The 13,885-nt window shown below is 38.9% G+C and overlaps 1 protein-coding gene across 1 annotated transcript; it reads right to left on the reverse strand.

Annotated features, from left to right (window-relative positions):
- Positions 1 to 168: 168 nt before the first annotated feature.
- On the reverse strand, positions 169 to 3,816 carry LOC113736478 (disease resistance protein RGA2-like). The gene has a single exon (XM_072083778.1). It carries the CDS (start codon positions 3,814 to 3,816, stop codon positions 169 to 171), a length of 3,648 nt encoding a protein of 1,215 aa, XP_071939879.1.
- Between the last annotated feature and the right edge of the window lie 10,069 nt (positions 3,817 to 13,885).

The raw sequence follows: 13,885 nt of genomic DNA on the forward strand, positions 1-13,885 counted from the left end.
ATGCACAACAAATGGAAAGTGAAAAGAAAACGAGAGAGAATGTTCAAGGAGAAGAGAAGAGAATCATTTTTTTGGGGAATAAAAAGCAAAGATATACCCAAATTAGCAATTATGGGAATGATAAGAAAATGCATCAGATAGTAGAATCTTACCAGACAGAATGAAATTTCAGTAAGCCCCAATAGGTTTGTCCTCAAATTGAATGTGGGAAATATTAAAAATCTTGGGCCACTCGGATGTAGCGCCAGGAGTGAAATTTTTCTCTAGGAGAGAACAACCAAAACTTCCCAGGAATTTTAATTTGGTGAGGCGCCTCATGGCAGCAGTGGAAGGTAAATGCTGAAGCTTTTCACAACCATCTAGCCGTAGTTCCTCAAGGGATGCAAGATTCGCCAACCAGTCTGGTAAAACTTCCACTCCAAAACCATGTAGACCTAGTGCTGTCAGGCTAGTAAGGTATTGAAGCTGTACGGGCAGAGAGTCTGATTGAGGCTGACCAACCAATGATAGTCTCTGAACAGAAGAGGAAGCCAATGCTGATAACCATTCATTCTCCGTGTGGGAATCTAAGAAGGGACCAACATGCAACATACTCAAGCTGGAAACCTGATCTAGTCCTTTAGGAATAGTGGTCAGCTTTGGACACCCGAACAATGCTAATGAAACAAGAGACGGCATTTGCCGCAAATCAATTGGAAAGGAGACAAGGTTGGGGCACTTACACACCGTCAGAGACAATAGAGATGAACGAGCCTCCAGCATTTCAACTGGTAGACTAGTTAACCCGTTGCAATAACCGATTCTCAAATCTTTGAGGGAGGTCAGGCCTTTTTGTCCACTAGGAATTGGAATTGTCTCCAAATTATGGCAACCCCCGATGACCAAAGAATCCAAATTCTGTAATTGATGGAGACCGCCATGTATGTCAACTAATTCGGGGCATTTTTCTAGTATCAGTGCCTGAAGGTTCAAGCCATTCAAAACATCTTGAACATGAGTGAGATCTGCCATCCCTTTGATCCAGACAGCTGAGAGGTTGGTTGCATTGCTGCAAATCTTTTTCACTGGCTGAAGCTTGTCAATCTTCTGAATTTTCAAACTCTTCAGACTTGGAAAATTGCTTGGAGCGTTGACCAGGCGGTAGCACTTCTTAATTGTCAAATCCTCAAGAATGGGAAACACTTTAACATCTTCATTACTCTCTCTTCTTGACTCAGCTTGTGCATCCATCCATTCTCTCAGATTTGGCATCTTTGATAGTACGAGACTTTTAAGAGCTGGAAACAATGTGTTTGACACTTCACTGCTGCTGTTGTTTCTTGATGCACGGCGATCGTCCATGTCATAGAAGGAACGTCCAAGGCATGTTAACTTATCTAGGCCATCCAACACGAGAAATTCAAGAGAAGGCAACCTTCCAAGGGCAGGGGCGTCTTCGCACATTTTGCAGTCTACTAATACCAGCTTTACCAATCTGTCAAGTCTTCTTAAGGAGCCATACATATTGTACTTTGCTATGCTCATATTCATCAACCAACGTGGAAATTGGCTCCCCATATAATTTTTCACATATAAAGATTGCAAATTTGGGTGAGGCAGGAGACCTTCCAACACATCTTCATCATTGTAGTCTCCTTCTCGACCGCTACCCCACTCAAATGCCAAATCACTCAAATTTGGCTTACTCAACAAATCTTCCTGGTGTGCTTCTCTTTTAGCATTTACAAATTCGAGGTTGCGTATTAGAATTTGGCCTCTGAGGTTTTTTAAGCATCCTACCTCCTCAATTTTGCAACCTTCCTCCTTGCCTATGTTGAAGAATTGTAATGTTTGAAGACAAGTTAATTGTCCCATCCCTTTTGGCATTCTAAATTTGCTATCAGGAGTGAAAAAAAAAAGATGTCTCAAGTTGATCAAGTTTCTCATCCCATCAGGAAGCTCCTTCAAGATTGTAGGGTTAAAGTGGTTGCTCAATACCAGTGTCTGCAAATTATATAGCTTGCAAATGGACTCTGGCAAAGCTTTGAACCTTGAGTGTGATAGGTCAAGAAATCGTAAATGGATTAGCTTGCTAATTGAGGTTGGCAGCTCCTGACTAGTCACAAGAGGCAACTGGAGAACACGCAAGTACTTTAATTTCAAGAATACCTCTCCAGACTCTATATTCCCGTTCCCAAGTAAAGTCCGGAGTGAACTTGATCTGCTTTTCAAGTTTTCTTGCGTTTCTCCATCAAATGAAGGCAGCAATAGGTAGCGGCAATTCTCATCGGTGATGCTGTCAGATCTCAATACTGATTGTGCAAGGTCATGCACAAAATCATGCATTGTACAGTTTCTATCGCCTATATGATAAAAGGGGCCGAACATTGCTACCTCTTCAAACAAGGAGCTTTGCAATAAAATGTCGAAGTGCTCCTTGCCTATGTCCTCCAATACCTCATTAAATCTTGGTTGCAGAAAACCTTCTGCCATCCAGAGCAAGGTTAGCTTCTGCCTACTCATGACAGAACCTTTGCCAGCGATTGAGCAGTATGCAAAACACTTTTTGATGGACGCACTTGGCAAATGGTCAAAGCTCAACTTAAGAAGTTGCATCACACTACTTTCTTCCCCACCCAAACGCGCAAACCCACTCTCCAAAATAGCTAGCCACTCCTCTTTCCTCTTGAAACGTAACAAACCTCCAATTACAGTCGCAGCAAGAGGTAGACCTTGACATCTTTTTATTATTCTACTCTTTAGTGCTTCCAATTCTTTTGGTACTTCTCCACTTGGAAACACTTTCTCTTTCACAATCGACCAACAATCATCATCTCCTAATTTACTCAATGAATATGGAGGATGTGTAGCCACACGTGTGGCCACTTCTATATTACGAGTTGTTACAAGAATCCAATTTCCATTTGTAGTGCTAATTCCAACCAAAGAATGAATGAAATCCTCCCACAGCTCAGATCTCTCATTCCATACATCATCAAGTACCAGAAGATATCTTTTTCCTTCAATTTCTCTTCGAACTTCTTGAACTATAGGCTCCCTGCTTTCGACATCGGCTTTTCTCTTTGTTAATGATTCTAGGATCAGTTTGAAAAGCCTCGTAACTTCAAAATTACGAGACACACAAACCCAGATCTTTTTATCGAACTGCCTATTGATTTCTGGATCATTATAGACTAACTGAGCCAAAGTTGTTTTGCCCAACCCCCCCAGGCCTGTTATGGGAATAACAGAGACAACTTTTGCAGACGAGCTCAACAATGTTCCAACTATGTTGGATGCATCGGTGGCTCTTCCAACTACATTTTGACGAGCTATGGAGTCAGTCTCCCGACTCATAGTCATAGCAGGGAGGGGAGATACATATGCACCACCTCCCATTTGGGACCTACTAAGCCCAAAACCAACAGCTTCTTGATTGATAGATTTCAACTTCATGTTGAGATTCTTGACCTTAGAAGCCATTCTCCAACGAAAAGCAAAAGTACAGGAGGTGGAGAAGAAAAGGCATACCTTTTGCTTGAGACGATTTTGAGTCTCCATCCTACGACGAAGAAATTCATAGTTGATCTCATCCAACAGATTATCAGCATCAAAAGCCACTCCTTCAAGCCTCTTCAACCATAGTTGCACGTCCTGGTTCTGCACTTGCTTCTTCTCAGCATCAGCCATGACAGCTTGGATCATGGCAACAGATCCTTTTAGCTTCTCCAACTCCTCCTTGAATCCTCCAAAAGCCACACCAATCACATCAGTGGTGGCAGAAACTAACTTTTCCAAGACAATCTGTATGCTAGCAGCAACCAGTGCGTCAGCCATTGTCCTCTCTTTGGTATGTGGTAGAGTGGAAGGAAGGAGTTTTTTTTCCCTTTTTTCGGTAGCTAAAAATTTATTGCCAGAGGAAATATTGGCGTAGGTAGCATAGGTTTGATCACCTCGAATACATAACACTAAGCAGACGCCAGATTGATTCTTTGCTTGATCAAACTTCCAAAGCATCTTCATGACAAAGTATTTAAATTAGTATCACTTTGAATTCTTAAAACACAAAAACACTAGAATTGGGTGCTTTTCTTTATTCTTTGCCTCGACATAGGGCGCAACGGATCTTCTGTCCCACACCTGTGCCAAATCTCTGTCCCACTTTTTATTATATTGCTATTTGTCCTTCATAAACATCATGTTTTAATTCTTTTTTGCTTCCTTAAGATCCAATAACTATTAATTGAGTAATACACAAAATTTAACAAACTCAAAAAATTAAAATGCATAAAAAATGAGATTTTTTTATGAATTTTCTGCTATATTTTTTAATTTTCTATCATACATAGGGGCTTTGGTTTGGGGAAGCAAGATCATAAAAATATTATATGGAAAAGTATGCATCAAGGGTGGTCTAAACCTTATTCTCTTCATCGTTAAAGAAAAACCAATTAAACTGTATACAAATAAGAAAATGAAGAGTTTGACAATGGTCAAGAATAAGGTTCAAAACTTGGTGCATGTTTATGTATATCATCAAAATTCAGCTATAGTTATGAAATTACTGTAAAGCATTAATAGACATCTGCAGAAGATTAGCTAATATGCTCATGGTCATACCGAAGCAAGGCATTTCTTTCAAGTTTAACAAAACCAAGCACTTGAAGAGTCAAGAAAAAGAGATAGGTCACCTGAGATTAAGATTTACCTTAATGATGAAGACCTCCATTGCCTTTTCTGAACTAACAAGCAATCTACACTTCTGCCATATCATGCCAAAGAAAAGAATCTGGTCAAAATACAGCACTTATCTCACATTCAAAGAACTCCAGAGAAACAATGAAGAAAAATATCCAGGGCCTTTAGATATAGGATAACCTTTTATACATTGTTAGTGTAAAGATTTTTGTTTTTCTTTTACACAAACAGGTTTAGTTCATGCTATATGATATGAATTCAAAGTTGAATTCGAATCATGCACATGAGACATACATCTAAGATTGTTAGTGTAAAAAAATTATTACAGTGTAAAAAAAATTGTTAGTGTAAAAAAATTATTACAGTGTAAGTGCATAAAAAATTAATTTTTATAAATATTAACTGCTATTTAAATTTTTTCCTTGGTTATGATTTCTGAAAATGCATGAGGAACTAATCTACATATGGCTTATTATGCTAGTTCTGCATTTGTGAATGGGGTACCCGCTGAATGGTGCATGGAGCTTTTGATTTCATGAATAGTTCATCTGCAAAATTATTACTACCACCAGGTGCTGGGGCCTCATTTGCACCAAATAGAAAACCCTTGACTGCGTTTGGATCGAGAGATTTGATGGGGCCTCATTTGCACCAAATAGAAAACCCTTGACTGCGTTTGGATTGAGAGATTTGATGTGATAGGTTGCAATTTTATCATTTATTTTTATTATTAATTTCTCTTATTACCTGACCTGATGTGGATTAATTGCTATGTTTTACTTACTTTTTAGTATTTTGCATTCATTTCAGGGAGTAGAACGAAATTATGATAATAAGTACCAATTTAGCAGAAAGGGAGCCCAAGTGATAGAGCTTGCCCCAAGGGCATTTTTGAAAAAGAAGATATCACGCCCATTTCGATAATTTCTGCAGAGGAATGACGGACGAAGGGTTTCTTTCACCTAAGAGCCGCCGCACATCTGGGAGGAGGCAGAGGATAAAAACCAAAAGAATAGCAGAGGAAGGAGGCTCTGGCTTGTCCTCTTAGTTTTTCCGTTTCTTTAGTTTTAGCGTAGGATTTTGACTTTTCTTCTCTTAGGAATTTTGGGTAGCTTCTCTACCCATTGTATGTCAGACAAAGAAAAAGCTATCAATTACTTCCTGTGGCTTACGATCTAGTCAACACTTGGACGATTTGAATTGCCCAAATCTCCAAGGACGATGACAGCTGCTTTCTCTTCAATTGCGTGTGGGTTTTTAGCATTCAATATGAACTAATTTTTCCATTCTAGTCAAGAAACGATGGATGTTTTAGATTGTCTAAAAATTATGAGATCGATTTAATTTTATCTTTTACTTTTATTTATTGATATTCGCATATTCCTGATTACAGTGCTTATGATTGTTTAATTAATTGATTGTTTTGGATCCGGATAATTAGTTAATTTGATAATCTATTATCAATTGGGACGTTAAATCCGTAATTGTTTAATTGTCTCAAAATAGTGATAACTGACATGATTGGATTCGTGTCAGGGGGATACACGGGCTAATCTGAAATAACTCTGATAGTGCGTTATTTGATTAGAATAGGGTTCCTTTAATACGTAAGGCAATTGGGAAGTTAAATCATACGGGCGTACCTAGGATTATTTCTCAATTAGAGCAGTGATTAACGGACGTACCTTAATCACCGACACAGTAAGGAGGGGTTGACTGTCATCGCTTGTTTGACAGTTATAACCTATTTATTGGTAAATAATTGTAATTGGCTTTGTATCGATGATCAATTAGGTGAACCATTGCTGAAATTATTCCTTGGCTAAATCCTTAATTATCACTCATTTGATTTTAGTAATTTGTTATTTAATTTTTAGTAGTTTCTTAGATTTTATTTGAACTTCTTTTATTGTCACCTTCTGCACAAAAACACCCCCTTTGTTACTGTGAACTTGAAAAGAAACAATTACTCCCAGTCCCTGTGGATTCGACCCTACTTACCACTATCTACAGAAATTACTTTTAGTTTGAGCAGGTTTTATTATTGCACAGGTTTCGACACCCTGTCAATTTTTGGCGTCGTTGCCGGGGACTGGTGCCAAATTAATTTGTTTCTTTTTGAGTTCATCTTGTTTTTATTTATTTATTTATTTTTCTCTTATTTTTTTTATATAGTTTATGGCTTCTAACACTCCGTATTCTGGTGATAGACTGGATTTTGTTTCCAGGGAAGGCAATGAGGCTTGTTTTTTTCCTGAGTTTGCATATGCAAAGACACTAAACTCTATTAGAGAAAGAATGGCTGCTGCAACCTGTAAAATTTGTTATGCCAGGGATCATTCAATCGGTATGTGCCCCGAATATCAAGATAATCTGAGTGTCCCATTCAATAATTATGGAGATTTTTCACCCTGGTCTCAAACGTGGTATAACCCTAATCCAAACGGGTATGATCAAGGATGGTGGGATAACTCCAATTATAATTATACAACGGGGCCAATGAATTTTCAGCAGTATGAGTCTCAAGAATCGTCATCTATGTCAGGTATGTCTCTTGAAGAAATAGTTGAATCAATAGCTACTAATACATACCAATTCCAACAGGAGACACAAATGAGGAATGAGATGATGAAGGATGCAATGAGTTATCTGGCAGATCAACTATGTCTATTGACATCCAGAATAAATCGATTGGCTTCTCAAATAGAAGAATTGCCCTCGAAAACCATTGTTGATCTAGAAGAAAATTAGAGTGCAGTTTGCTTGACTAGTGATGAGGAGATGCAAGAGTGTCAAAATGAGAAATCTACAGATGCAGTTGAAAAAGAAGGCGAAAAGGAAGAAATGGAACTCCAACCGCAACCCATTCAAGTGAAAGAATCCAGTGAAGAATCATCAAATATGGTGACACCACCTCCATTCCCTAACCCGCATTTTCTTAACTCTTACTCCATGATTTCTGTTAATAAGATTGATTTTGTTATACCGGAGGTTTTTGAGTCTCATGGCAGAAATAAGTTAAGAGTAGCTATGATCAAATATTTTAAACCGTTGAGTGCTCTTGATGGAGGAGTGGATGAAGAATTGAGATCACTGCTTGATTATTTGGCGCCATCAACTAGTCCGTGGAAGACCGTAGCTCGTGTGTTCAAGATTACTCCATCTATGAGGGTTACCAGGATCACATTGAAGATGAAACATTGAAACGAGTCACAAGATTTTATCCTCCATGAGCAAAACATGATAATGTTTAGTCAAAGACATTAAAGAAAGGCGCTCATTAGTAGGCAACCCAATTATTCCTTTTAATTGTTTGTTTTGATTTCGTGTGATAATTTAAATATGTTTTCCTTGAATTTGACTGATTTCGGGTTTCAATTTTCGTTTTTGATGATTTGTAGGTGTCTTTCTGTCATGACGCGCCCGAGTCATGACGTCTGGAAAGCTCACGGTCAGAATCGTCAAAAGGGGTTTCTGCCCTCATGACGTGCCCGCGTCATGTCATATGGAGAGCTCCAGATTCCGTGCCTTCATGACGTGCCCACGTCACATTCGCGGGAAAGGGAAGTATTCAAAAAAAAAACTCAAGAACGGTTATTGATTTTCGGTTAATCTCTAATTTTGAATTTCGAAAATAACATTTGCAAAAAAAAAAATGTAAAAAAAAATTTTTTTTAAAAAAAAACAAAAAAAAAGAAAAAAAAATTCAACCGTAGCTAGGTTTGTGAGAACCCTGAAAATATATATACAAATAACATTGCATATTTCATTTGCATTTCTAATTCTCTAATAAATTTTAGCATTACTTTCACTTGTTTGTAAATAAGTGCATAAAACAATTTTCATGTGAAAAATAATATAATTTTTCTAAGTTACGAAATTTCTTTTGTTTTGCTAAACTAAATTAACACCTTTAGAGTTAGAATAATTTTAGCACCCCAACATAAAATATTAAAATACTTAGTCTCCATTATGTTAAATTAATACTACCTGAGCAGATTAATTTTACTACTTTAAAATAAATTACTTGGATTCCAATAATTAACTCCAAATAGATAATAACGTTAAATGTTAATAGAAATTTCACGTTAAGACGAGGCCGATAAAATTTAGATAAAAACAATACAAGTATACTAAATACGTGTAGGACGTAAAAATTTTGATAATTGAAACCTTGCAAGATTAGTGCATTATTAGGAGCTTAATTTATATTCAGAATAGATTTTTGGAGTTAAGTTAGAATTAAGGACTTAAGTGGTCATTAGAAGGAAAAGTGAAAAGACTAAACTACCCTCACAACCTCACAAATCACCATGCAATCCAACACCCTCTGACAACATCATCACTCACCACCCCATCCGGCCAATGAAACTTTCTCCAATCCAACACTCAAACCTCACCAACACGCAATCCCTCAACTACCGTAAATCATCTCTGCTACCTAGCACCACAATCACTCCACCATCTCACCTCAACTATAATCAATTCACTTCACCATATCAATTCCAATCCTCCACAACACAACTTCCTCATTTCCATCTCCTGCTGCAACCGAGAGAAAAGAAAAGAGAGAAACCGCAAGCTGCAATATTTTTTTTTTCTTTTCCTTCTTCTGTTCTGACCGTGGGCTAAGAGGGAAGAAAGGAGAGCAGCACTGCGTGAGTTTCAATCCTTGCTGCAACTTCAACCAGTTGCAACCATCTCCAACTACAAACACCACATCTGCAACCACCGGCAACCAAGACAGCAGCCAACCATCCAGTCGCGTGCGAGCCGAGAGGGAAGAAACATTAGCTTTCTATCGTGAGTATAAGCTTCGATCTGAGGTAATTCTTAAGCTAAACTACATTGACCAGAGGTAGATTGAGCTATCTACGGCTGTGCATGTGAAGCTTAGGCGATTGGATGATGATTTTAGGAAAAGAAAACCTGATGTGCGAAGGAATGGGTTTTGCTGGAAAGCTGAATTGATAATGCAGCCTTAATCTTATTTATTTGAAGGAAGCTGAGCTTGTAACTACAATTAACTAATTAAGAACTAGAGGATTAAGACTTGCATGTTGAGAGTATGCATTCGGATGATGAACTAAGAGCATCGGAAATTCTGGTTTGGAAGAAATGAAAACTGCCGTGAGATGGATTTAGAAATGCAGACCTTAATTTGCTTATTTGTGGTAACCTGAGCTGATAAATGTAAGGATCAAACTAAGAACAAGATAATTAAGTCTTACATGAGGCTGAGCAGCTCGGCTAAACAAGGAAAAAAAATTATAATAAGAATAAGCTACAATCTGTCGTATGCAACCTCATCCGAGATAGCTAAACCAATTTCTGGAATTTTGGATGATTTTAGTTATTGCTTGAATCTAATTTTGAACTGGAAATATTAATCGACTAGCTAAGTAATTGCATGCCGAAATTGAGTACTTAATATCATGTTTTAGCCGATGACAGATTTACTGTGGTGGATCTATTTGCTAAAATTACATGTTATTCGTTTTATTTCACGTTGGGAAAATTTTGATGGTGGGCTCTATGAACTCCCACCCTTGAATTGATGGTTGATGAAATGATTGATGATGGATATAATGCTAGTTTAGTGTTTAAATAGCTAGATTAATGATATCTAGCTAGTCTAGACTTCAAGGGATGCATAGTTCAAAAATGTTCAGTTTTGCCTTGTTTTAATCACACCCCTTTTTGTAGAATTTTGAGGGTTTCATGACTCGTATATTATGTTTATATGTTGAATATGTGGTGTACAAAGTTTCATTGAAAATATTGAGATTTGGTTGGTCAAATAAAATGATTTCACAAAGCTAGTAAATCTGGAACTGTTTCCGTAATATTCTGACCAGCTTTCGTATTTCGGCTATAAATCTGTGCTCTGATGTCGAAATTAAGTGCCGTTAGCGGCATTTAAAACTACACATCCCAGCCTTTCCGACGGTATAAAATGCACATTCTGGTTCCATGTGTGTGAGCCGAACCAGCCATTTTAAGTCGGCTGTCCTGTTTCTCTGTTTTACAAGAACAAAATGATGAGGCTGCAACTTGTGGCTCGAATTCGAGCTAGTTGTGTGCCGAATTTCAAAGTGATTTCTTCTGTGAAATTATAGCTCTATGAATATGTTTTCCAACGCCATAAACCATGCCAAATTCCTAGTTAATTTGAGTGATCTATGATCAAAATAGGAAACCTGCTCTGTCCTTGAAAACCCTGATTTTTAGACAGATTTGATGCAAGGCTCGGTATAGACTTGCAAATTAAAACTCTTGGTGTTAATCACCACAAATGTTGTTCTGGGATGACCCTTAAACCTTTTCTATGCAAATGAACCATGTTTAGAGGATTTTCCTTGGTCAAAAGTTTAGAAAAGGAAATGTTCATATACAAGGCAACTTTGCCTTAAAAATTTTGGAAACTTGAGTGATTTTGTTAAGTGACTTTCCGTGTATATTTTCCTATGAAATTTGGTAGAGGGACAACCCTTATATGGTAGTATTATACTGCTAATTTTGGTGTTATTCTGAGACCGTTTCATGGGTCAAATAAATTACCAAAGTTCATGACTCGAGCTTGAAAAACCCATGTTTCACAAGGAAATTTTGGTAACTTTGAGTTGCCATATCTTAATATTCAAAACTCCGTTTCTCATTCTGTTTGTTTTACTGTACACTTGGATTACGACTCTAAAAGAGTACCAAATTTCAAAAGCTAGTTCCCAACGAGTGAATTTTTCCGAATTTTCAAAGTTGACCAAAAATCAACTTAAATCTGTCTTATGAACCAAAGCAGCGTCCTTGAGCTCATTTTGAATATTTTTCATTTGGAATCATGGAAAAGTGTCTTCGAGGAACTTTTAATACTTTGGAATTAGTTTCCAATGGTACCAAGTTTTTCAATTTTGGACCTACTGAGTGCAAGACCTGATTTTTCTAAGTTTGACGTGCACAGCTGAAATTTGCCGATTTCTTAGAAAATGAAATTTTGAAAAAACCCGTTATTCCTTCTTGATGATAATTGGTCGCTTTAAACTTGATTTCATGAAGGAAATTATTTTTCCTTGTGTTAATAAAACCTCACTTTTGAACCTTTATTTGGAGTGGCTAAGGTTCTTGATTTGAGGTATTGACAAGTCTAGATGAGTGTAACTCCTTTCTTGATTAATGCGTGATTATGAGTAAAAAAAAAAAAAATACTTGTCAATTGCTTCAGGTGCTCAAGCTAGTCTTGAAGAGAATCCCGGAGGGGACAATTAAAGATTTTCTCGTTCAATTACTTTTGAATAGGTGAGTGTCAAGTGCATGACTTGTCGTGTTTACTTGGTTTACCTGCTTATATACGTGAATATCGCTTGATGGGACGAGTGTGTACTTTATCGCACTCGCTCTCCTTTACTTGAACTTTATTCGTATTAACTTGGTTTTCAAGTCGATTTGAGTGAATCTCGTCGGCTAAAATATACCCGTTTTCGTGTACGTGTCGTGCGTGACGTGTTGTCGGGTGGAGTGAAACTTCTCGGCTTATGGGGACGCCCAAATTCTCTTAGCCAATCTTGCAACTCGAGTCGGCATGGGCTTGGTCGAGAAGCTTGAAAAGCCAAGAGAACAACAAAACATAACTTGATCTTTTGAGATCTTGTTTGGCATACTCGTGGAATATCGCCCTTTTCGTGCGTGTTCAAAAATCAAAACTTGATCTCTTGAGGTCTCGTTCGGCATACTCAATGAGTATCGCCCTTTTCGTGCATGTTTGGTTACGGATCCGAGAGGATGGAATGTTGGCCGGAGAGAGTAATAAGTGAAGTTTCTACGGATATATATCCACCCGAATGACGGAGGGTCATCGTGAGGGGGTATCGGATCGAGCCGTGGCGAAGCAAGTGGAAAATAGCTCCTGAGAGCTCCTATATCCTTGAATTGTTTCTGTTTACTTGCCTCGCTTGAATTGTAAATTACTTGAACCTTATTGTTCTACTTGGACAACGTGCGTGCATGTGTGTTTTCTTGGCCTCACGAGCTATTGGCTCACCGTGTATATTTGTTTTCCTTGACAGGTTCTGAAAATTGAGAGCTTTACAATTTACTTAGACTTTCTTATGGATGTAAATGAATACTATGACTTCGCTTTGCGGTCTGTAATGTTTAATGTTACTTATGTCATGTATCGGATTGGAGATACGTTAAGCTAGGTGTACTTATTGCTTTGGATTGCCACTTGAAGTTGGAAAAGTGAAATCCCTGATTCAGATATTCGGCTTGTACGTTCGTACTTGTGTTGTATGAACTTGTATGCTTGGGATGGTATGACTTTAGACTTGGGTTGTAACGCGTAAGGTTCTTAAGAGTCGACGATTGGCTATATTGAATGCTGTTATCTCTGAAATTAATGTGGTTTGGTTAATGACCATTTTGGAGGGAAGCGATATTGTAATAGATTAGGTTATTCTTCGGAAGGGTTTTGGCTAGATTTCTTGCGTGAGTCCTGGCGAGAGCTGGGCAGGCGTTCCGCAGATATCTCTTGGTTCGCCTTGGGGAGAAGTGGGGCCGTCACAAGGTTTCTCAATTTCAAAAAAAAAAAAAAATTTTTTCTTTTCTCTTTTCTTTTGTTTTCTTCCTTTTTCTTTCTTTCTTTCTTTCTCTCTCTATTCTTTCTTTCTTCTCCCCTGTTTTTCCTTCCTCTTTGTCGGCCGAGCACACCTCATGCCCACCGCCATCTCCTTCACCCGCGACCAACGCCCAGTGCGTCTCCACCTCTACCGCAGCTCACCTTCACGCACGACGAACAACGCCGCAACTGGCCGCCGTCGATCTCTCTAATTGCGCGCCGCCAGCAAAGCCACCGCCGCTGCCTGCGATCTCGCCGTCGCCAGGTGCACGGCTGCAGTGCCTCGCACCCAAGTAGAGGGGCGCCGCCGCCCCTTAGTCGACATCGCATCCACCGCGCGCGCCCTCTCTCCTCCTCGCCAGTGAGCTCTCCACTCGCGACTCCACCACAGCAAACCCATTGGCCGCCGCCGTCCGCAGCATCGTGCGCCGCTGCTCCGCGCAGTCCACTCCTCCACTTCACAGCCGTGACATCTTTTCTCTGCCCTTGCACCAGCGACGACCACCATCGCGTGACACCGCCCTCACCGTTGCTGGAGCTTGCGCGCCTCTGCCCAGCAGGCAGCGCCACCAGCAGCTCACACCTTTCTCCCTCTCG

This window comes from Coffea arabica, chromosome 1c (genome assembly GCF_036785885.1).
Source record: "Coffea arabica cultivar ET-39 chromosome 1c, Coffea Arabica ET-39 HiFi, whole genome shotgun sequence".
Lineage (NCBI taxonomy): Eukaryota > Viridiplantae > Streptophyta > Magnoliopsida > Gentianales > Rubiaceae > Coffea > Coffea arabica.

Bases quoted from the DNA above. Each gene is read 5' to 3' on its own strand.
- LOC113736478 (XM_072083778.1), bottom strand. From the start codon at position 3,816: ATGGCTGACGCACTGGTTGCTGCTAGCATACAGATTGTCTTGGAAAAG.